This window comes from Anser brachyrhynchus, assembly GCF_964034855.1.
Source record: "Anser brachyrhynchus genome assembly, chromosome: 2".
Taxonomy (NCBI): domain Eukaryota; kingdom Metazoa; phylum Chordata; class Aves; order Anseriformes; family Anatidae; genus Anser; species Anser brachyrhynchus.
This window is the reverse complement of record NC_137695.1, coordinates 2,232,348-2,253,346: the sequence shown is the minus strand read 5'-3', so window position 1 is coordinate 2,253,346 and position 20,999 is coordinate 2,232,348. Positions and strand designations below refer to the sequence as shown.

General features: G+C 44.1%; 2 protein-coding genes across 5 annotated transcripts in view; one reads left to right on the top strand and one right to left on the bottom strand.

The window, feature by feature from the left end:
- Nucleotides 1–12,170, bottom strand: part of ALS2CL (ALS2 C-terminal like) — a 66,681-nt gene extending 54,511 nt beyond the window's left edge. Inside the window, exon 1 of one of the 2 annotated variants that reach the window (XM_080583391.1) lies at nucleotides 11,894–12,170. The gene's annotated coding sequence lies outside the window, so the exon portion shown is untranslated. Of the gene's footprint in view, nucleotides 1–11,443; nucleotides 11,791–11,893 lie in introns of those variants that run through there. The other variant, XM_080583392.1, reaches the window with a different exon arrangement.
- Nucleotides 1–20,999, top strand: part of TMIE (transmembrane inner ear) — a 41,449-nt gene that overhangs the window by 9,697 nt on the left and 10,753 nt on the right. The window contains exon 2 of one of the 3 annotated variants that reach the window (XM_080583418.1): nucleotides 8,358–8,438. The exons of 1 other annotated variant lie outside the window; for it this stretch is intronic. In XM_080583418.1, coding sequence (XP_080439544.1) covers nucleotides 8,358–8,438 — 81 coding nt within the window. Of the gene's footprint in view, nucleotides 1–8,357; nucleotides 8,476–20,999 lie in introns of all 3 variants that reach the window. One more of the 3 variants, XM_080583419.1, reaches the window with a different exon arrangement.

Genomic DNA, 20,999 nt, shown 5'->3' with positions numbered 1-20,999 from the left:
GAGACAAACATTGAATAACTGAACAAAGAGGGTGCAATATCTTTGTTTTTTATGAGGCTCCTGAGAATAAAACCAACTGAAGCATTTCAATTCACTTGAATGAGAAACGTGTTTAATTAAAAGAGCCCAAGAAGACACTGGTATGAAAGGTAAAATCTCAGAGGTTGGTCAGTTAATGTGGCACACTTGCTGGTCACTTTGTAAAATGTAGATTTGAAGTACAGTGGTGAAAACATTAAATGTGACTACGCAGATACTCACAGAAATGGCCCAGGACCTGGACAGCCTGCGACACGCTGTATTACAGAACAGAGCGGCGATTGATTTTCTACTGCTGGCACAGGGCCACGGGTGTGAAGAGCTCGAAGGAATGTGCTGTTTTAATCTCTCGGACCATGGCGAGTCAATCCACGAGCAACTGAAATGGCTGAGAGACCACACCAAGAAGATAGTGGTCCAAGATAATTGGCTTGATAGACTGTTTGCAAATTGGTTTGGGAACATGGGGGGTTGGATATTGGGTCTGATAAAAGAAGGGCTACGCTTACTGCTAATAATTGTCCTAATTATAGTAGCGGCGCGAGTAGTATTTAGTTGCCTAATAAAAAGGCTCGAGCAGTTAACTAGTAGGGTTTTTCTAGCAACAGTAATAGCATGTGTAAAGGGGGTCAATGCCACACGTGCTCCTTATTGCAATGCATCTCTTTGCTGTCATTATACAAACTATAATAGCATCCTTCCTTGCGCCAGGAGCCGCTCTGCTCGGCTGTGGGATCGACTGTGGAACGGACGCCCCTAGGTGCACCCCGAGCATTTTTTCCTCGGAGGGGTCTCCACTCTCAGCCGCTCACCACGGGAGCAGACAAGGACCTCCTGAAGCTGCACACAAATTATTTTAAGTGATATTGTCTTGTGGTATGAATGAGAAGTGCAAGAGGCCTCTCTGCATGATTGTGTGATTGTGTGATTGTGCTGTGCGAGTAAGAAGCAGTATCGCTGCGAAGCAACATTCCTAGCGCTTAGTGGCTTGTTGACTGATGTAGATTCTAGTAGGCACACTACTTTACAATCGTAGTTCTGCATGAGATTTTTGACCCTGTTGCTTATTGTACCTTGCTTATTGCAGTGTGTGCGGTGATTGATAGAAAAATCTATAGAAAGCTTTTGGTTCAAAATAAAAACGGGGGAATTGTTGGGGACTGGCTCGCTGCGCGTAATCACATTGATATCATGCAGCTGCAAGATAAGGAAATGGCGGATTACCGCACCCAGCTGGTCTAGAGAAACAAGAGCAAAGACACGTACGCAAGGCTTGTCTGGGAACTCTTGTGAGAAATCCCAGGCAATTAGAAACAATGATAGTAGAGGGCATACTGCCCTGGGAGTTATAGTTAGATTAGAAATGGGAACTAGCGGATAGAAGAATGCGAAACTAACAGATAGGGCAGTAGATGACGCTTACCAATAAGGAGCTTGGCTTTTGCAATATGTATGAGCTAATTATCCTGTACACGATAAAAGACAATTGAGCTATCCATTAAAGCTGAAGCATACTTAACACTCATATTGAGCGTTTGTGTCTTCCCTCCGTCGACAACAGAGATGAGCTCAGAGAGGGATGGAGGGCATGCAGGGTGCAAAGTCACTGGACCTTCCCAGACCCCCAAACACATGAACTTAAGGAAAAAAACAGACATGCTCTCAGACCATTCTGGTTATTTGTGGAGGGATTATACACATGAATAAATGCATAGTCTGTGCTAACAGTCATACAAAATTCTACAGCTGTGCTAAAGAGGTTGTCCTGTGACTGCTGCCACTCTCATATGAAAAGAAGTATCAGGGTTCAATCTTAAACTGGTGTTCACAGGGCCATGAACTGGTCCAGGTATATAAAAAAAAAAAAAAAATAACGTTCCAGTGGGGAACGTGGGATGCTGGAGGTCTGAGACCACGAGAGGGGTCCTTCAGCCAGCCCTGGAGCTGCCCCAGTGCAAGCAAACCTCATTACCAGGGCAACAGCTACATCTACAATGTAATCTAACAGTAAATACCAGATTTAACAGCCATCACACTTAAGTTAAATCATTATGGTCAGTCTTCCCCCTCCTCACCCTAAATACACCACCGTATTATATTGTCCCTTGACCTGTGAAGCCACAGATTGATTATCGTTACTGTATTTTGGATGCTGTGTCTGGACCACGCCAAGGCTCCCCACCACCAAGAGGATTTTGTTGGCATCTCTAGGTGGGGTTCGCCTGCAAGGACACCCATCCTCAGGTAGCCCATGTCTTTCCTGTTACTCAGAAAGGGAAGGGATGGAGTGTGCTTGTGCATCTGTCTGAAGCACGGTCCCTCATAAACATCTGTGCCCTTTAGATATGTGCAATCAAACGCAATTAGGACTAAACATTATTAGTTTTCCCAAGCCCAGCCATGCTGCAGGCAAAGCAGCAACACCAGTCAGGCCTAATTAGAGGAGGCATTTAAAAAAAAGACTGAAAAGTAGCACCTTTTGCCATTTTTATCTGCTGCATACTGAAGCAAATAAAGCTGTCTCCTTTTCCACTGGGGCTGGTACCTTTGCTTGCCCCACACCCCACCCCAGTCACCGCTGACAGTTTCTCTCTGAAATGAATCAGAAAAAGTGAACGTGAATATTTTCTAGCTAGGAGAAACAGTGTCAAACCGTTCTGACCTGAAAAGGCAACCTGCCTGGAAATGATTTAGTGTTTGGGGGTTTAGTAGATGTTTTACAGCCCTGAGAGTCCAACGTCAGTTTGGATCCAGCTCCTTATGGCATGGCTTCTGCCTGCTCCCAGCCTGGGAGCCCCCACAAAACCCAGGGACAGCAGGGTTTGGGATGGTGTTGTTTTCACTACAAGCAGATCTTGTGCCTTCAGAGGTAGGGGAGCCTGCCACGGCAGGTGGAAAAGCAGGAGAGGGGCCAGGGTATTATCAACATGTCCCAACCGTAGCTCATGCATTACACACACACACACCCCTGAAAACAGCCCTACAGGGTCCCATCATGGCAAACCCAACACGAAGGGCAGTAACCAGCTCCTAGCCCCTGTTCCAGCTCCTCCTGGGGCCAACTTGATCCCTAGGATATCCCCAAATCCCAGGTTCTCTTCCCTGCTCCTACTCCCAGAGATCAAGCAAAGAACTGGATCACAAGAGCAGCATTTACCTGGTCTAAGTCAGGCATCGGGGAATTAGCTGGATCTGAGCTAATCACTATAGGCTCCACTTTTAATCACTCAAGAGAAATACTTATTTACTCATCAGACCTCAATAGGCTGCCTCAATGAGGTGGATGGCTCTACATGAGTGCTGCTTTCTCATATCCATAAGATAATTCTGGAACAATTAACTTAGACATAACTATTTGTACTGCACATTTTTAAGCTCTTAAGTAAGGGCAGGTGCATTCACTTCAGAGGGCGAGATTTAGCCTGAGGGATAAGACACAAATATACATGTATTTATGTCTATCGGCATCAACAAGTGATGCGAGTGCCCCAGCTGCTGTGGGAGATGCAGTTAACACAGTCAGAGGGTAAGGAGCTATTCCACTGTCCTGCAAGAGACACCCAAACCAACGGTCTGGCTTTGGGTTAATATTCATAATTGGTGTTGGCTAGGAGTTGGATTCACCATCAGTCTAATCTTATTTTAGACACTGTGCTGTATGCTGCCTGTTTTTCATCTGCTGCTCCAGATAGCGCAGGTCTTCCATCAAAGTAATGTGGAATATTTACCGAGGTCTCCATCATCTCCTTTACGTTTAAGTTTAAGTAAGTTTAAGTTAAGGCTACTTAACCAAGCTGGAAGTTTCTTTTTGCTGTAACGTCTTTATACACTCTTTCAGCACAGAGCATCCTTGGAGGCACAGGGAGCTTTGTAACCTTTCATTTACTCCTTTCTGCTCATTTCTTTTTCTTCCTGGAGCCCCAGCTTTTTCATATTCCTATAGACAGTGCCCAGATACCTATGTGGTACCAACATTGTAGTGAGGTGTTTGCATAATTTCCTTTTGTATTTTCTCATCAACTTGCTCCCCAAAGACTCTCCCTGATCAGTTATTACCTGAGCATTTCCTAACACCCTCCTGCATCAAAAGACAAAGCCTAGTAGTTCTCGCAGGAGTTTTCTTTACTGCCTCCAGTCTTCTGGAGTCTTTAATTCATTGCAGTTGCCTTGCATAGACAAAGCAATACTGTTAGCCTTCATACCAAGTATAACCTCTTCATCCATCCATACATCTTCCAATTCTGGCTGCACTGGAACAAGTTCACCCTCAAAGGAGCTGCAAGTGCCAGCTTCAGGTTTTGGGTATTTTTTTCTCCTTGGGGCTGTGTAAGAATTGCCCTGCCCACAGTTTCATTTCTGCTGTGTTTCAGCCTCCTTACATCTTTTCCTTTTGTCCCTGATCCAATCACTTTTATCTTGACATTTATTGCCAAGCACAAATCAGTAACTCCAAATCCTGACATTTATTCCCATGCACAAATCAGCACCTCCAAATCTTGACATATATTGCTAGGCACAAACCAACAGCTCCAATTTCCTGCAGCTACTAAGAATGACTGTCATTAATACGTCTTTCCTCTCCTTGCTGTACATTTCTCTTAGCTTTTGGAGATGACACGTGGGCCAGCATTGCACCCTACAACCCACTGAAGAGTTTAGACCCCTTGCTCGGTCAGGATGTGTAGCAATGCAGACTCAGCCCTCAGAGTCGCAGTGCATGCCCACAGGCAGTTGCCACAGATGAGCTTCTATCTGATGATTTATTAAGCTGTGGTAGTTTGACCACTACGCTACAGTAACTTCACTGCACGTTTCAGCCCTGGCATTCTCAATGTTCACTCTACAAACATGATGAAGAGACGAAGAGCTGCAGTGACTAAACCAAAGCATCCGCATGAATGGCCAGGACTCAGCAGCAGTCTTGCTTCCTGCCTTTTCCCCTTGCACTCCTGTCTTAAATATTTAACATATTTCCTGCTTTATGTATTGGTTCACATCAAAAGCTTTTGTAAAACCAAGGAAAGTGGAAGAGATCTTCAACCTTGCTTTTTCTTCTCCCCTCCAACACAAAAAGGTACTGTTCCATGGCCACAACTCCTTTCCTTCCAGAAACGGCCATAAGTTGATGGCAAGTGCTTCAGAGCTCTTGATCCACACCGTGATCTTGCGAACATCTTTTAATTGCCCCTGTCTCAGCTAATTTACTTTGAATTGGAAATATTGCTTTGGCTCGATAAATGTGATGCATTAAGTGCTTTGAGATCCCTAGAGCAAAAAGACCAATGCTGGAAGGTTTGGCAGGCAAAAGCAGCAAGGACCTCTGGTCCCATAGCTCTGTGCTTAATGCTGTCAGTGCAGACTGGCTTCGGTTTGCTGCTTCTGATTACAATTATTCTGCTGCTACAGAGCCAGTCCTATACAGAAGTCACACAGGGAGACGAACACATCCTATTCTTGACGCTCTTGCTGGAGTTGAACACAGAGAGCAGCAATCAGGACTCCAAGCCTGTGTGTGCTAAAGAAAACTGGTGCCATCACTTCCAATCCGTGGTGCTGAGCATGGCTTCTTGTTCCCTCAGCTTCAGGTCTGCTGTTTGCCTTCTGTCTGTAACTTATGAGACCAGAAGGTTCTGATGCATGAGATGCCCCCTGACTGGCCATGAGGCAGTGACCAGGTGACAAGGCAGTGACAAGTCTGGAAGGAAAGACGAATCCTTCGGAGAGCTCAGCTTCTCAAGAGGGCAAAGTCACACTGAGTAGTGCACAGGAAAAAAAAAATCAAAAAAAAAATCTATGATTTGAGATTGAGGCTACCCTAGATGTTAACCCCAGGATCAGTAGTAAGGAAAGCCAGATCCACGGCAGGAAATAAACTTGGACTGCTGGGGTCAGCAATATCAGTTTATTAGGTCATTGTTGTTTTAACTTCCAATTAGACAAAATTTTCTGAACCTAAATTGTTGCCCTGGCTACTCTCCCAGGACTGCTGTCTACTGTGGCTTCTTCGATTTATTTTTGGTGTTACTGGACGTTTTGAAAGCAGCATACAGAATCCCTATAGTTGAAAAAGGAGGTTTTCGGTGGTGACTGTCACAGATTCCTCCCTACTGTTCCAGATGTCTCTACAGAACCACACCACCCCAGTCAGATTTCCTTTCTCCCTCCATTCAGCTGTAGCAGTTCTGGGTTTTGAGCACTGGATGCTCTGTGCCCAGCGCTACAGAAGCGTGGCTGTCTCAAACTGCAGCAAGGCGAGGCCATGTGGTGCTGCATAGATTGGAAGAGCCGAGCTCAGACAGCAATCCTATCCACCACGGATAGGTTCTGAATAGGATCCCCCGGGAGACAAAGCACTCCAGACTCAACGGGAAGCATCCTTCATTAGGAAAAGACTGAATTATGGTTTGTGTTGCACAAATAGGCAAGTAATTGGAGAGCAGCCCCAGCTCTCTGGTATCCATTACAGCTGTGTTTTAACAGTACTTTCTTGGGCTGGGAAGGGAAGGGCACTGCAGGGAGTCAGATGTGTGTTTAGGAGTGGTTTTTTTTTTGTTGTTGTTTTGCTTTGTTTTTTGTTTGTTTGTTTGTTTCCCTGTTTGGTTTTAAGAAACCAAGTGTTTTCAGCTTATATCAAAAGGCTGTTTGATGCCAACTCAGATCAGGTTCTACATTCAGATATAAGCCAGCGTAGGTGTTTTGCTAGCACCTGCTTCTGGAAAGTCACTAGCAGGTTTTAACTCTGACTTGCTGTACCACAGAACATCATAACAAAGTTCACTGGCAGTGAGGGCTTGTTAACCTCTGATCTTCTGAGCCATCAGATAAGAGAATAAATGCTTCTCGTCGAGATGTGTGAATCTAACATATCACCACTGCACTGGGACCTCTGGGGTTGGCCTTGACACCCTCTCTGATGTAACATTTACCCTCTTAACACACCTGTGAAATATCCTTATCCTCATTTCAGAGATGGGGAACCAAGGCACAGAAAAACTCAGGACTAGATCTGCAATGAGACTTGGCTGTACCATTTGTCAGTGCTTAGCTACTACAGAAGCCATCAGGTCCTTGTCCTGTTTCCGTCTAAATGGGCACTCAAGAAAGGTTTTCTCCTGGACTCACAGCACATTTAACACATTCAAGTAATACAAAGGCTCTCAGCAAATACAGCTGATCTCTTTGGTGCTGCCTGTGTTGTTTAATCTCCCTACGGTATATCCCCCTGCCTGCAACAAATCACTCTTACTGCTGGAGCTGTGGGAATCTGAGCTCTGGATACCAAACTGGAGCCTCTATAGTCCAGACCAACCCTGTTTGGAACACTTCTTGCTCATATTCCATGAAATCTAACATCTCTGCTTGGTGAGGCTAACTTTAAATGGTTAAACCAATGTGCTTGAATCCCCAGCACTTAAATGCAGCTCAAACAGCCATCTAATTCAGCTCTGCTGTCTTGACAATTAAAGCATATGCTGTATGATTCTCTGCCTGTGCTGCCCTTCAAGGGTCCATCAACCTCTCATTCCCCACTGATAATGCAATTAGGGCCCTATAGTAGGGATTTAACTAAAGTGTCCTTCCTCAGCTTATAAAATGGCCCTGTATCTGTTCCTGCATCAAATTCATATGGCATTTGCCGTCAAAATATCTCCAGGCAAAATTCTGTTATAAGTGGGGAAACTGAGGCACCAAGTGATTTTACAACACGAGGCAGAGCGCGCAAGGTGTGGACACAAGGGCTCAGGAGCAAGGCAGCATCCCACCCTTAGAGGTCCAGCTGCTGGGGACAGCACAATGAGGGCTGAGTCCCAACCCATGGGAGTTGCTCTAACCCTAAGCTTAAGTGCTTGGTCCGTGCCTGAGCTACAGCCCTGCTTGTGCCTGGCCATGGCTCTGCTCCAGCACTAGGGTCCCATCTGGTGACCAGAGGTCTCTACTCACCCTAGCCTGCCCTGTTTCAAATAACTTTTTATTATTATTAATTTTATGTTGTTCTTCACAGCTAAGCCTTAAAAAAGAATTTCAAGGCTACAAAAGATCTCCTCCTGACCCAAGGAGCTGAACTTTTTAGGAAGAAAGTGGGACTTGACAAAGCAAATCTTTTTGCCATTATTTCCTAAAACACAAAATTTGGCAACACTTCAGACATTTCAAAACAACAAAAGCTTTAGACACAACCTCTAGAGAAGTCTCCATTCCCTGAAGATATCTGAATTATTGTACGGCCAGAAGACCAGGGCTCACCAACTCCTGTTGGTGGCATCTTTCCCCTTGCCAACCTTAAGCCATTTTTCTCTTTTTTCCCCTCTCTTTCCCAGGCCACCACAGAACCCCCCAAAAAGAAGCCGGACCCTGTCACTTCGGAGACGGTGGTGATCTGGGGGCTGCGCCTCTGGCAGGTGATTGGTATCTTTGCCATCTTTGTCCTGGCAGTCAGTAAGTGGCAATTCTCTGCCTTGCACCCACTGCAGCACCACCCCACCTGGGACCTGGGTCTGAGCCAGCCCGAGGAGGGCTGCAGAAGGCACGGGCTGAGGCTCTGCGGTGCCTGGCAGCACCGAGGGCGTTTTGTTGGCTTCCTCCTCCCCCAAGGAAAGGAGAGGCAGATGTGGTGTTTGAGGGAACCACAGGCCAGCCACAGCAGCTCCACCCTCTAATGCACTAGCTGGTGGCATCCCAGAACAAAAGAGAAACTATAGGACCGTGGCACACGTGGGACGGTTGTCAGCTGCAGTACCACATTCAGGCTTAAATACATCTCACAGACACGGTCTTGCCCTCTCTCACAGCTTGGCAAGAGTCCTACCCTGTTGCACAACCCAGAGAAGCCATATACGACCTCTTGTGGTGCTGTCCCGCATGCTAAGATAAGAAACCCCAAGGGGTCTTTGGTCACTGTCAGACCTGGCATTAGGGTACTTAACTGCTATCCCAGGTGCCTTGATTTCAGAAGGGTCTTCAAAACCTAAAGACATCCTTTCTGGATCCAGTCATCAGGAAGCCACTGGCTCAGACCTGGTGGATGCAGTGGGATCAGGCGCCCTCCTAGCACACCTGGAGGGGCTGTCTGGGTGCAGCCGATTCCCCACCTGAAAGTCTTCATCCACCTTCATCCCTGGGCAGCTCACCCTCAGAAAACAGTATTTAAACCACCCTCACTGTGCACTGCAAACTGCTGCCATAAGCCTGCTTATGAGAATATCATTTAGGACAGGCCCATAACCCTTATAACTTAAGTTCAAAGGAAGGATCTTCTGCTCTCTCCTTGAGCCAACTTTAGAATCACAAACACAAAAAATAAACAAAAGATAGATTAATTGGATATAAATCATAATTGATAAACCCATTTCATTTTCCCATCTTCTTATCACTCTGTAGTCATTTGCAAAGTGTTTACTTAATTCATTTCTTCCAGCATCTTCCCAGGAAAGGGCACGATCCTGGGCAACCTGCTCTTGGTGGCCCTGCTTAAGCAAGGGTTTAGGACTAGGTGGCCTCCAGGGATCCCATCCAACCTCAGTCTGTGAAATGAAGTTACACTGACCCATCTATAATTCCCTTGAACATGCTCTTTTCCCTGTTAGGAACAGGTGAGCAGACACTCAGAGCCTGTTCCTAGCCCTCCAGGTAAACCCGATCAGCTTAGAGGTTGCCTCAAATCCTTGTCTGCTCCAGGAAGGATGTCACCCAGCCACACGGGCTCAGACACACCTAGATCTTCCAGGCATTTATTTTATTTTATTTTTTTTACTGCCCACTCCTCGTCCTGGCTTGTGGACCTAATAGCTTGTTAAAATTAATTTCATAGGTTGAACAATGAAGCATTATAAAGGAGGACAACCTTGAGCGCCTCAGCTTTCTGCATCGCTTCTGCTCTCACTCCTCATAAGCGATGAGCACTCTCCGAAGCAAGGCAGCCACGTGCAAGCTGCCAGCAGGGAATGGGCTTGCTGGGCAATCTCTAAAAACACAGCAGTGCAGAAAACTAATAGCTACTACTCCCTGCTATGTTTCCATTTGCTGCTAGAACTGCTGCTGATGCTACATCTAGACATGGTGCTGATTTAAATCTGATTGCTCTGCGATCTGTGTGTTGTTTCTGCTGATACGGGGTGAAGTCAGACACTTGCTGTCACAGCCTCCACTTTGGCTGCTGTAGCAGTCCTTTCCTGAGAGCCTTCCTGTTATGTTCCCATGCAGCTTAAACCAGAGACATTTACAGTTTCAAAGCAACTACAGCTTTTTCCTCTCTTTTGTTTTCCCCTTATTGTCCCTTCTGGGCTAGCACCACACCCTGCACCCAGTCTCCAGGATAAGCACTCCCATATTTTACCTCTTAATCAATGAAACTTATACTAATTCCTCACATGCCACAACACCCTTGGCAAACAATCAAGACACGCTACAGAGGAGAGTAAACATAGCCAGGTATTTAATCCTAGTGACTCCATGCACTATGTGAAGTAGGCACCAAAACTAACAGCAGCAAATTCACAATGCAAGTATGTTTGCAAAAGGATTTATTTATGTGGTTTTCTTTTGTTTAGGTATGTCACCTTGTAACGAATATTTCACCCAGTAGGTCTCATGACTTTGTTGTTTGTTAGAAATTGGCTTACGTATCACCGGGTTATTTAGGGTTACTGAAAACATAAGAGGCTTCCTAAGTGGTAAGACATCAGATGGTGCACCACTTACAGTAAAGAAACTAAGTTTTCTTTTGTTACTTAAAAATCTCCATAGCAAGAAGAAAAGGCCCATGTAAATTTAACTGATCTAGTGACAGCCCAGAAACAAAACTTATTACAGAGAACAGCACACAAAGAATGTTACAGGCGAGGTACTTGACGTGTTGATAGCAGTGAATAGTGAGAAGTTAAAATCCTTTTAAGGATCTATGTCTAGACAAAAACAGATTGTGTGTAATTCCGTAAAATACCATCTGCTTTAAGGGTTTAGATCCAACTAATACACATAGGTAGTTCAGAAAAAAAAAAGAAAAAAGAAAAAAGTCTATTATGTCAGCCTGCTACAGATGTACATTACTAGAGAAGTGGGAAAGTATTTCCTAGGAAATTGAAGGGCTTGGGTTTGCTGAGCCTCAGAGTGACAAAAAGATTAAGTACATGACAACACGGAAGGGAGACAATTTATGGTACTACTCTTCTAGTACTGCTACTCCTCTAGTACAACCTCTTTGTTTGAAGAACCCTCTTCTTTCAATGAGCAGAGTGGATCTGAGAACAACCGTACCAGCTTAAGCTATGTATTCAGACAGCTTTATGAAAGCAATAAGCATTAGGTGAAGAAAGCAACTATCAACCAAGTCCAACATCCAAATCAAAATGGGATGTTTTCAAATTTAACGCCACCAGATTGACTGAATCCCACAGCCAGTTCTCACCAGTTTCTTGTATCTTGCTCCAGCAACATCTTCCTGCTCCTGAGCCTCACGATCCCCAAAGCAGTGGTGGTTCCCCAGCTTTACCAATACAGCTCCAACTCCCAAGGATCAGGGTTTTTTGGGAGCAAGCTCTTGAGAGCCACGTTGGTATCAGCCCAGAAAACTAGGTAATTCTACTCTTTTCCAACGGGATGAGAGCTGAAAAGAGTTCTAGAGTAGCTTCCTTTATTTTTCTGGATTCTGGAGCAACTTCCCAGCCAGAGCACAACCCTCTCTCTAATAGCACTAAGAAACAGAGAAGGACCATTTCCAGGCCTTTTCAGGGCCTGGGCATGATCCCATTGGCTTACAATCTGATCTTGTTATCAAAGCTTTAGGCTCTTAAAGGTGTGTCTACTCATTCATTTGAATGTAGATGAACTGAAATGTTTTTGAGGCTGATATCCCTACCTTCCTCACTTTGAGTGGTTACGGAGCACTCAGGCTGCATTCCTTTTGGTTGAAATGGAAAGTTGCTCCTGTAAGATATAGTCCTGGATGTACATCATAGTTCCTAAGGGCACCCAGAGGACCGGGCTAGAACTTCTGCAGTCACAACCCTGAAGTGCAGCGAGTGTGGGTGCAGGTCCTCCATGCTCTCCCACCCCATGAGTCTGCTTCTGCTGAGCAACAGGACTTGCAAATATAGATATGGTCCAGGTGTCGCTTCCAGCTCTCGCTCTTAACAACTTCCACAAGATGGCGTCATCACATAGTAAAAGGCAGAAAGAAAGGGAAAAAAAAAAAAAAAAAAGCCAGATCCAAGACCTTTTAACATTTCCTTATTTAATGAAAAGAAAAAGGCACCTTCTTATACCGTTAACACACACCACTGAAAAGAGCAACAGGTCGCTGAGGAGGTCTTCTAACTCACAGCAAGATTTTTGGGGGGTTACAAACCAAATGGGATGCCTCCTAGCTCTATTTACTTGAGACCAGGACAGCCAGAGCATTTGCACACCTGGTAGCAGACGGCTTTTCTGCCTCTCCTGCAGCAGCTGATAGCCATCTTTCTCAGATGCTTTAAAAAAAGCATCCTCTGGGCTCCTTCTGTCAGACCCATTCCTCTCCATCTTTGCTTCTTCTCTGTGATAGGATACAGGTCATGACAGAAAAACAAACTAATCAACAAAACCTTTTGGAGTATAGAAGCCCGTGGTAGAAAATATAACTTCATAGTATGTGCAGAACATCATTCAGGTGTTGTTGGAAGTATAACTCTCAAGGATGTGTTTTTCAATCATTGTACAATTCTTTTTCATCTATTAAAATAACAGGAATGTTTTTTTGCTGTAACTGGAGAATGCTCATGAAAGTTCATTTTTAAATTAAGCAGACCCTCTAGAGGAAAATCTGGAGAGCACAGAAGAAAAAGAAAATTTCTCAGTTACCAGACAGAGCAAGTCAACTCTGTTGCTTTTCTTTCCCCTAGATTTTATCTCAGTCATTTTGTTCTTGGTTAAAGAAAACCATCCCTTTTGGATATTTTAATGAGGTAGGCAAGGCAGACCATTAGGCTGGGAAATCTCCTGCCAGTGTCCCTTGAAATAAACCCTTATCAGGACTGTCTCTTCACACCTAGCATCATTCAGCTGCTCTGGATGGCTTCTCTGAGTGCTGGCTGATAAGGAAGGAGGCCCCTGGCAAGCAGGCCCCTGGCAAACACAGTGGCTGCATCTGGTTCTCTCTTTCTCAGAGAGACCTTGATAAGACAACAGTGAACAAGGGATTAGCTATTAGGACTTGATTCACTCAGGAGTGTTGTTATCTAGTTGCTATCTGGCATTTCCTTTTCTTTTTCTGAAGAGCTGTAAATGTGGAACTGAGGCCCAACACTGATAGGATGGGATTGACTTATAATCTCTGAATCTTGCACAGCCTGTTTCATCCACAGAGATCAAGGGCTGTGCACCAAAAGTCCTATACTGGAGGGGGAGGTGGCCCTGGTCCATCCCTGGGAAAGCCAGAAGCCTGCCCAAGGCTTGCCCAGTGTGCTCTCCATCGACTCACCCTTTCCTTCCATAGGGCAGGAAGGAAACCACCATTAACGTTTTTAAGCAAGCCTGCAGGCTCTCTGTTTTCCTCACTGGATGCCATTTTGGTTCCAAGGTCCCAAGTCTGCTGATTTCTGTGATTTCATACGTTCTGCTCCCAGCTCTGTTGGCAGCAGCCCACCAGGGAGGACTTGGGCAGTACCTCATGGGGAAGGGGTTAAAGAGGGTGGTGTGAGCAGGCACAGTGCTGTGAAGAAGAAGGAGGTCTCTGCTCCCACCAAGAGTCCAACTTCATCTGTGCCATGCCTGCCCAATGTAGAAAGCCAACCAGAAGTATTTCAGGTACCCCGGGCAGGAAGACACCCCCTTTCATTATCATTTTGTAAACTAGATGATCTCCAGAGCTCCCTTCCAACCTTGTCCAGTCTGTGATTCTGTGATCATGCCAGGGAACTGCTGAGCTAAGCTGGTGGTGCCCATTAGACCATTTTGTGTCCACGAGTGTGGGATCTTTAATTAACTGAAGATTATTCAGTGCTGGTGGTTTAGCAGCACCGGAACAGCTCTGGGGCCATGGCAATGGGTTTGCTCACTATACATGGAATGGTTTGGGTTGGAAGAGCTCTTATTTCCAACCCCCCTGCCACGGGCAGGGACAACCTACGTATAGTCCACAGCAGGTCTAATACTGCTGGGAAATAAATCGTACATGGACTAAGAGTGAGAAAGCAGTGGGCTAAAGCAGAAGCTGATTACAAAAGTAGGAGGCTCAGTTCTGATCCCTTTTTCCCTGTCTCTGTGTCCTACCAAAGGCACTTTCCCATTCTCACCCATGCCAGTCAAGTGGTAAAGTGTAGCCCCAGCCATGAGCATCAGTAATTTCTCTATTGACATATAAATTCAGGCATGAAAGCTTGAAGAAGCTTGTTTGCTATCAGGCAGGCTCACATTGGACAAATGTGTTCCCAGTAATCAAGTATTATTTAACGAGTACCAACAAAGCTGTTAAACATCTTGAATGCAATTAACTGAGAGCAGTTTAATTTGAAGTGCTAGAGGTTTTATTTACCAACTTGCTGTGGGTGTCGAAGTATAAATGCCAGGAAAAAGATTTACACAATTAAATAACCATTACTTTTTGGATAGCAAAACTGTCCAGATGTTTCCATTAATGTGCAGAATTTGCAGTGAGGCACAGATAATTTAGGCTGGCTAAGGGATGCTTCACATGGTGCTTTCTGCAAGAGTCTTTAGCCATCTATCTGCTAAATGCTGCATCACTAACAGCTCAGTGTCTGAGAAACACTCATCAGGGCGCACAGAATACTCTGTGCAGAGATGGATGCAAGGGCACTGTCCTCTACCACAGAATGTGACTTGGGACAAGGGATGGCTCTTACATGGGACAGCAGGTTGACATCTTTGTTGCCTTCAGCCCAAGTCGTCACATGGAAACCTCTTACTGCATGTGAAAAATTGCCTTGTGTTTTAAAACTGTTGTGCACGTGTGCCCACGCAGTAGCCCAAGTCCCCAGACATCATGAGGCCAGCATATGTAGCTCAAACCAAGCACAAAAAGGGAGTAATTAAGAGAAAGTCTTTTACAAAGAAAGGACCATTTTTATGCCCTCCAACGATCAACAAATATTACTTCTTTTTGATTATTTTGATAATAAACTATACTGTTCTTGTTTTGTACAGTAGTGTTACCTTAAACTTTCATTACTCTGCACATTGGCACATGTATACATGCTCAAGTCTCCTACCAGATTTATTTGTGACCCAAATCAGCTAAAATATTGGAGATGTCATTGCCTGAGGACGGCTTCCCTTAAATGTGAGAGCTGTCAGGTCACATGGAGAGGGTTGTGTATGGAGTCTGCAAGGGGAAGGAAGGGGCCTTGGACAACGTCAGGACTCCCAGACAGCTCCTCCCCATGGGCATCCCCATCAGCTGGGATCCTGACCAGCTGCCTCCTCCTCTCTTCTGCTCAGTGACCCCAGCTGCAGTGGGCAATGGGATGGTGAAGTGCAGATTTGTGTCTGGGGACTGTGGGGACACGAATAGGGACTGCAAAGAGAGGCTGCACTGCATAGTGCACGAGGCTCAGGTGTGCTTGAGATCTGCACCAGATGAGTACAGCTTGTGAATAGCTTTATGGAGATTAAAGTGAAAGTTTGATTTACTGCCTTCCTGGGCAAAACTCATTTGCCACTCGATTATGCCTTCAAGTTCTGATTCATTATTACTATTGTTATTTCAATAGACAATCATAACTCTAACTCCCACTTGCCCTTCCCATGCAATTTCATGCCTGATCCCCCCAACCAGGTGCTTTCTCCACCCAGTGCAGAAAATAGGCATAAGCCACCCTCTCATGCAAAATCCAACTAATACCCATCTAAAGAACAATAAACACTTCACAGATTCCCAGAGCAAGGTAAACAACAGCCCACATCCTTGCTCCTCAGCTGTTGTAGGTAACAACTGTGTTACTCGCCATGTTACATTTCAATTATGAATTGAAATCTGTGTATATCCTGTGCACTGTGTATAATGTGTTTCACTGTTTGAAATCTGTGTATATCTTTGGCACTACAGGAGGTCTGGGGGTATACACGGGCCTGAGGTGCAGAGATTAGATCCCAATCTGGTTTTTATCTGCCCAAGTCACAAGATTAGATGTGAGCGTTGGGATCCTGGGTTTTGTAGCTAGCTCTAGTTAGACAGAAATGACAGGCCCAGTTGATTGACTATGTTTTCAATAAATGCCTGAAAAGAGGTATTTTGCCTTATTAGACAAAGAAAACATCCTTAGATCTTGCCTTGCACAGCTCCTCTCCTTGCACGGAGGCAATGGAGAGGGACCAGTCCCACATCTCTCACCCCCTGCAAGGGTAAATCCCATCCCTGCTCCAGGCCTTGACTGTGGGATGGTGGCGAAAGAAGGTTAGCGAGAACTTCACTTTAGCCTCAAGAGCTGTTGCCCCAAGCATACATGACCCCAAGAAAGACACGAAGCATAAGCAATCAGGAGCTTTTTAATTTAGGGCTTGTTGTAATTAACAGCTCAGATTGCCAGCCAAAACATCTGGACTTTTTTCACTAGAATTCTCTCATCTACCCAGAGACACCTTCAAGGTAGGTGTCTAGACTGACCAGATGAGAGAAGCAGCAGAAATCTGTTTTAGATGTGTCCCTAAGGATGAAATGACCTGTGCCCTACAGTGCCCTGGGATCTACAGGGATGCTCCACAGAGCTCCTGGTGATGACTACCTTTTGTGGCCTACACAAAAGCTTTTTGTGGCCTTCCCAGCTGAGAAATCTAACTCAGACCAAAATTTCCCAAGGAAGCACTTGTTTTAATGAAAGGTCCAACCTTAACCCAATTTTTTCACCAGTGAGCTCAAAATAAGTACAAAATGGCTGCTGTTAAAGCCATCATCCTTGCCAGTAGACCAGAGAATCAAAAAGGATGCGGAAGGAGCTATGGAGGGAGTTTGATGATTTCATTCAGACACAATGCCATGAATGCAGGTGGAAGTAAGGATCTATGGTTGGGAGCAAGGAATATAGACCGTATCTACAGAAGAAACTAACAGTGACTGAATGACGATCAGTAAGACTTAGCAACTATTATAGTCAGAGCAAAGCAAAAAGCTAAAGCAGTTCAGGGTGATACTTCAGCAATGAGATATTTGAATGTATTTGCAGGGGTCAGTGGGAAGTAGGTAGGTAATTTCACCTCTGATTGCTGTCCTGTCAGGGTGCTTTTGTCTATGATTTAAAACTTTTGCTGGAAAAAAAAATTGCAAAATAAATAAGTAAAATCCTCACCTCTCTTCAATGCATGGAGAAAGGTTTTCAAGCAAGAGTCTCACCAAGCACAGTCTGTTTAGCTTGTTGGAAAGAAGATCAAAAGGCCACTTGATTGTAGCATTGAAGGTCTTCAGAAGGAATAAAAGTATTAAAGGTCCTTTTAGTCTAGTGGATAGAGCAAGAGCAGGGTCTGGAAATTAAAACCAGGTCAATTCAAATGAGAATTTGAGAAATAAATGTGTCAGAGAAGGCGATTAAGCATCGCCACACTCTCCACCCTTTAACAGCTCTCCCTGGAGTAAGATGGGATTCAGTCCAACACAAGTTATTTCACTCAAGCAGTAATTAAACCTCACAGCTTGTGATGTACAGAGGGGTCAGCTGATGTGACCTCATGGTGTGGACAGGCCCTCATTTCCAGACACCAGGGAAAATATCACATGCAGAGGTCTAGTTAAGCTTGATGGCTGAGCAAATATTGGAGCAGCCCCGGCCCCTTTCAGCAGTTCTGTCAGCATCTCCTTAGGGCTTTTTGCAAAGGGGGACAAGTTTAAAAGTGTTTTGCATGAAGTCACATTGGCACAACTATTGAGTCTGCAGTCTAGGTCTCCTTGTTCATTTGCTCCTATTTTTGCTTGCTAGGAAATCAGTACATTAATCCAACAACTAGGTTTTCCTTGAAAGAACAACCACAGAGTAGAATAAAATACAAGGTTAAGAAGGATCTTGAAGAGGTATTTAATCCATCTCTAATTCAGACTTCAAACCTGGCATTTTTACCATCCATATGTCTCTCTACTCCCTCTGGAAGACAACAGATCCTAAATCCCCATTACCACAACCTGACCCCAAGACTGAGCCAAGGCAGTCTGCATGTACATGCCCTGTAAGCAGTTGAACATCCCTTAGAGGAAAAGCCACTTTCTTCTGGAGCTGAGCCTGGAGACCTCCTCTGGGACACCAGAAGCTCAGCAGGAGCTCTGGTAGCAGTAGCAGCATCTTTAAATGAGGCAGTTCAGGTACCAGCAGCAGTATCTCAGCAGTCAGGGTGGGCCAGTCCTACAAGCAGCCACCCAGGCATTAATATTCTTTGAGAGTTTAGTAGCCCTCATGAATTCACATTATCACAATTAGCCTGTTAGTAACACCTCTGTGAGTAGCTTGGACTGCCAAAATATGCTAGTTTTTTCCTTAAAGCAGCATCTCAGTCATATAGTAAGCAACTCTCCAGCCTTCTCGAAGACCACTTAAATAAGAGTGCTGCAGTTAAGTTGTCATTGAATACATCTGCATTAATTGCTTTCATTATTAACAATGGAATGGCTGCCTAATTAACTCAAAGTAGCACAGGCTACTTTGCTAAATGTTAATTAAATGCTTCATTGGCAGACTATATTTTTTCAGCTTCAAAGAGAACAAACCTACTGTGTATTACAGCCAATTTCCATCCAATTTATGAAATTGTTCAGTTCTCAGTCATAGCTCTGCTAACATACTAGACTAGACAGTCTCTGGAAAAGACATTTAATTTACATCTTTCCTAATTCCTATGAGAATTGAGTTGTTTTTTCTTCTTTCCTTTTTCTTTTTGATTTTTGAATCTACTCTCTAGCTAAACTGGAAAGAACATTGTTTCTGTTGATGAGCTAAATTCACTTGAGAAAAGAGACCACAGATAAGGCAACTTAGCTATCTGGATATTTAGTTTAAGAGATTATAGCTCCTTTCAATCTTTTATATATGCTGTTACCTTGCTTTAATTATGAAACAAAATATTTTAGTTTAAGCTAGCAAGAGTGAACATGCAGTCATCATTTAATCACAGGCATATGATTATTTATCATAGGAACTATATATTTAACACTTGCTTTTTGTCTGTATTTCAGATGATATTTTAAAATTATTTTTCTTTTCTGGGCCCACTTTTCAGCTCTTCCAAACTGGTCAGTAGTAGATATTACAAAGACATTGACCCTTGTCAAATTTAAAGAAAATATGGTAAAAGTCCAGAAAGGAACAAGTTTCAGAGTTTCTCATTATTTCCCCAGTCAGAGTTCTTTAATATTTGTTGAAAAAATTAAAAAAAAAAATACAATATTTATTTTGTCATCATAGATGGCAAAAAGTTGATTCCTTTAAAATAACCGTTCCATAAAGAACCATGAAGTGCTTGTTTCTTTCTTGAAAAGTTACATTTCTCATGATCAGGTTGGTAGAAGCAATGAGAAATGGTTTGATATGTTGTCAGCTTGAACTTTCAGTGTGGAAAGAACACTGTCTGCAGGATCAAACCAGGCTTTTTAATTTAAAACATAATTGTTCCTTCAAAAATAAAAATAAGTGGCTGAATTCAGCCATGCGTGTCAGATAACTGAAAAGGAAGGGGAGGGGGGAGAGATGGGAAAATGATTTTTAGAAGATGAAAGGCAAAGCAATCCGCAGCATGCTGCTGGAAAAGAAAAAAGCTGATGTCTTAATTTTGCAGTTAACAGAAGATGCCTATTATCATAGTATCACAAGACCATGTATTGTTAATACAGAAAAACTGAGAAAAAAGGAGAGAAATGAAAATGACCCCACTACGTTTTGTGGCACATGTTGTTTCTTTTGCCTTATGTAGTCTGTCAGCAGAGAAACCGTGAATAATGTCAGCACTTCAAGCCTTGATGCTGGATATTCTCGTGGACCTTCCATAGTGCTAATGCAGCCCTAATACATTACAGGCAGATTTCTTTAAGTCCACTGCAGCATCAGACAGACTTTAAGGCAACGGTTGACTTAGGCTGCATTTTAGAAGGCTTTGCAACACCCAAAATGAAAGCTGAAATCCTGGAAAGGAAAAGAGCCACGGCATGAAAGAATGAGACTTAATACTGTCTGATAGCACAGTGATTAAAGCTTTTACCTGGGGTATAAGAGAATCAGTAATAAACGTTCAAGTCTTGAAGTCAGTCATCTGCCTGCCAGAAGAAAAACATGGCAACAAATTCTCAAATCTCATCCAAGCAAACTGGGTCTTTCAATTGCTTGATCCTATGGACCCAGAATCAAAAGTGGTCAAGTAATCCCTATTTGTGATCAGGTTATTACCATCCAGCTGAGTTGCAATTAATATTTCTACACAAATTCATATCTCAAACGAAATCTTCAAACTACTTGCATTGCATATATAACCCTCGTGGAGGTTTTATGTGGTTTGTTTCATACGGTAATTCGTCTGTCCTGAGAACATGGGCCCATCAGTTAACAGGCTCAGCTGATGCCGTGGTATGTACTAAGCTTTTGTAAGAGGGTTGCTTTGATGTCTAACTCACATGGAAGAGAGCACAGTCCAGTCCTTGATCTGTTGTCTTGTGGGAATGGATATTTTTAAACAGCGATCCTCGTTATCAACAATCCTCACATGGTGGCTAAGTCAGACACAAACAAAGCAGAAGTGATGGGGTAGATCTGAGGTCGAGCTGGGACACCACATCTATGGGTCTGAGTCCAAGTCAGTGGGACACATGGTTTGCCATGGCCACAGCTGCAGCACCACTGCTGTGTACCTCTGGCAGGAACCAGGAATGAGCCCATCAGCTTGAAAGTCACTCCCACGTGAAGAGGGGAGCCTCCCCTGAGGCTTCTTCTAACTCCTCCTTTGAAGGCCATCAAGTGTTTTACTTCTCATGTGGTCCTGAACACAGGCAGCCAGACTCCGGA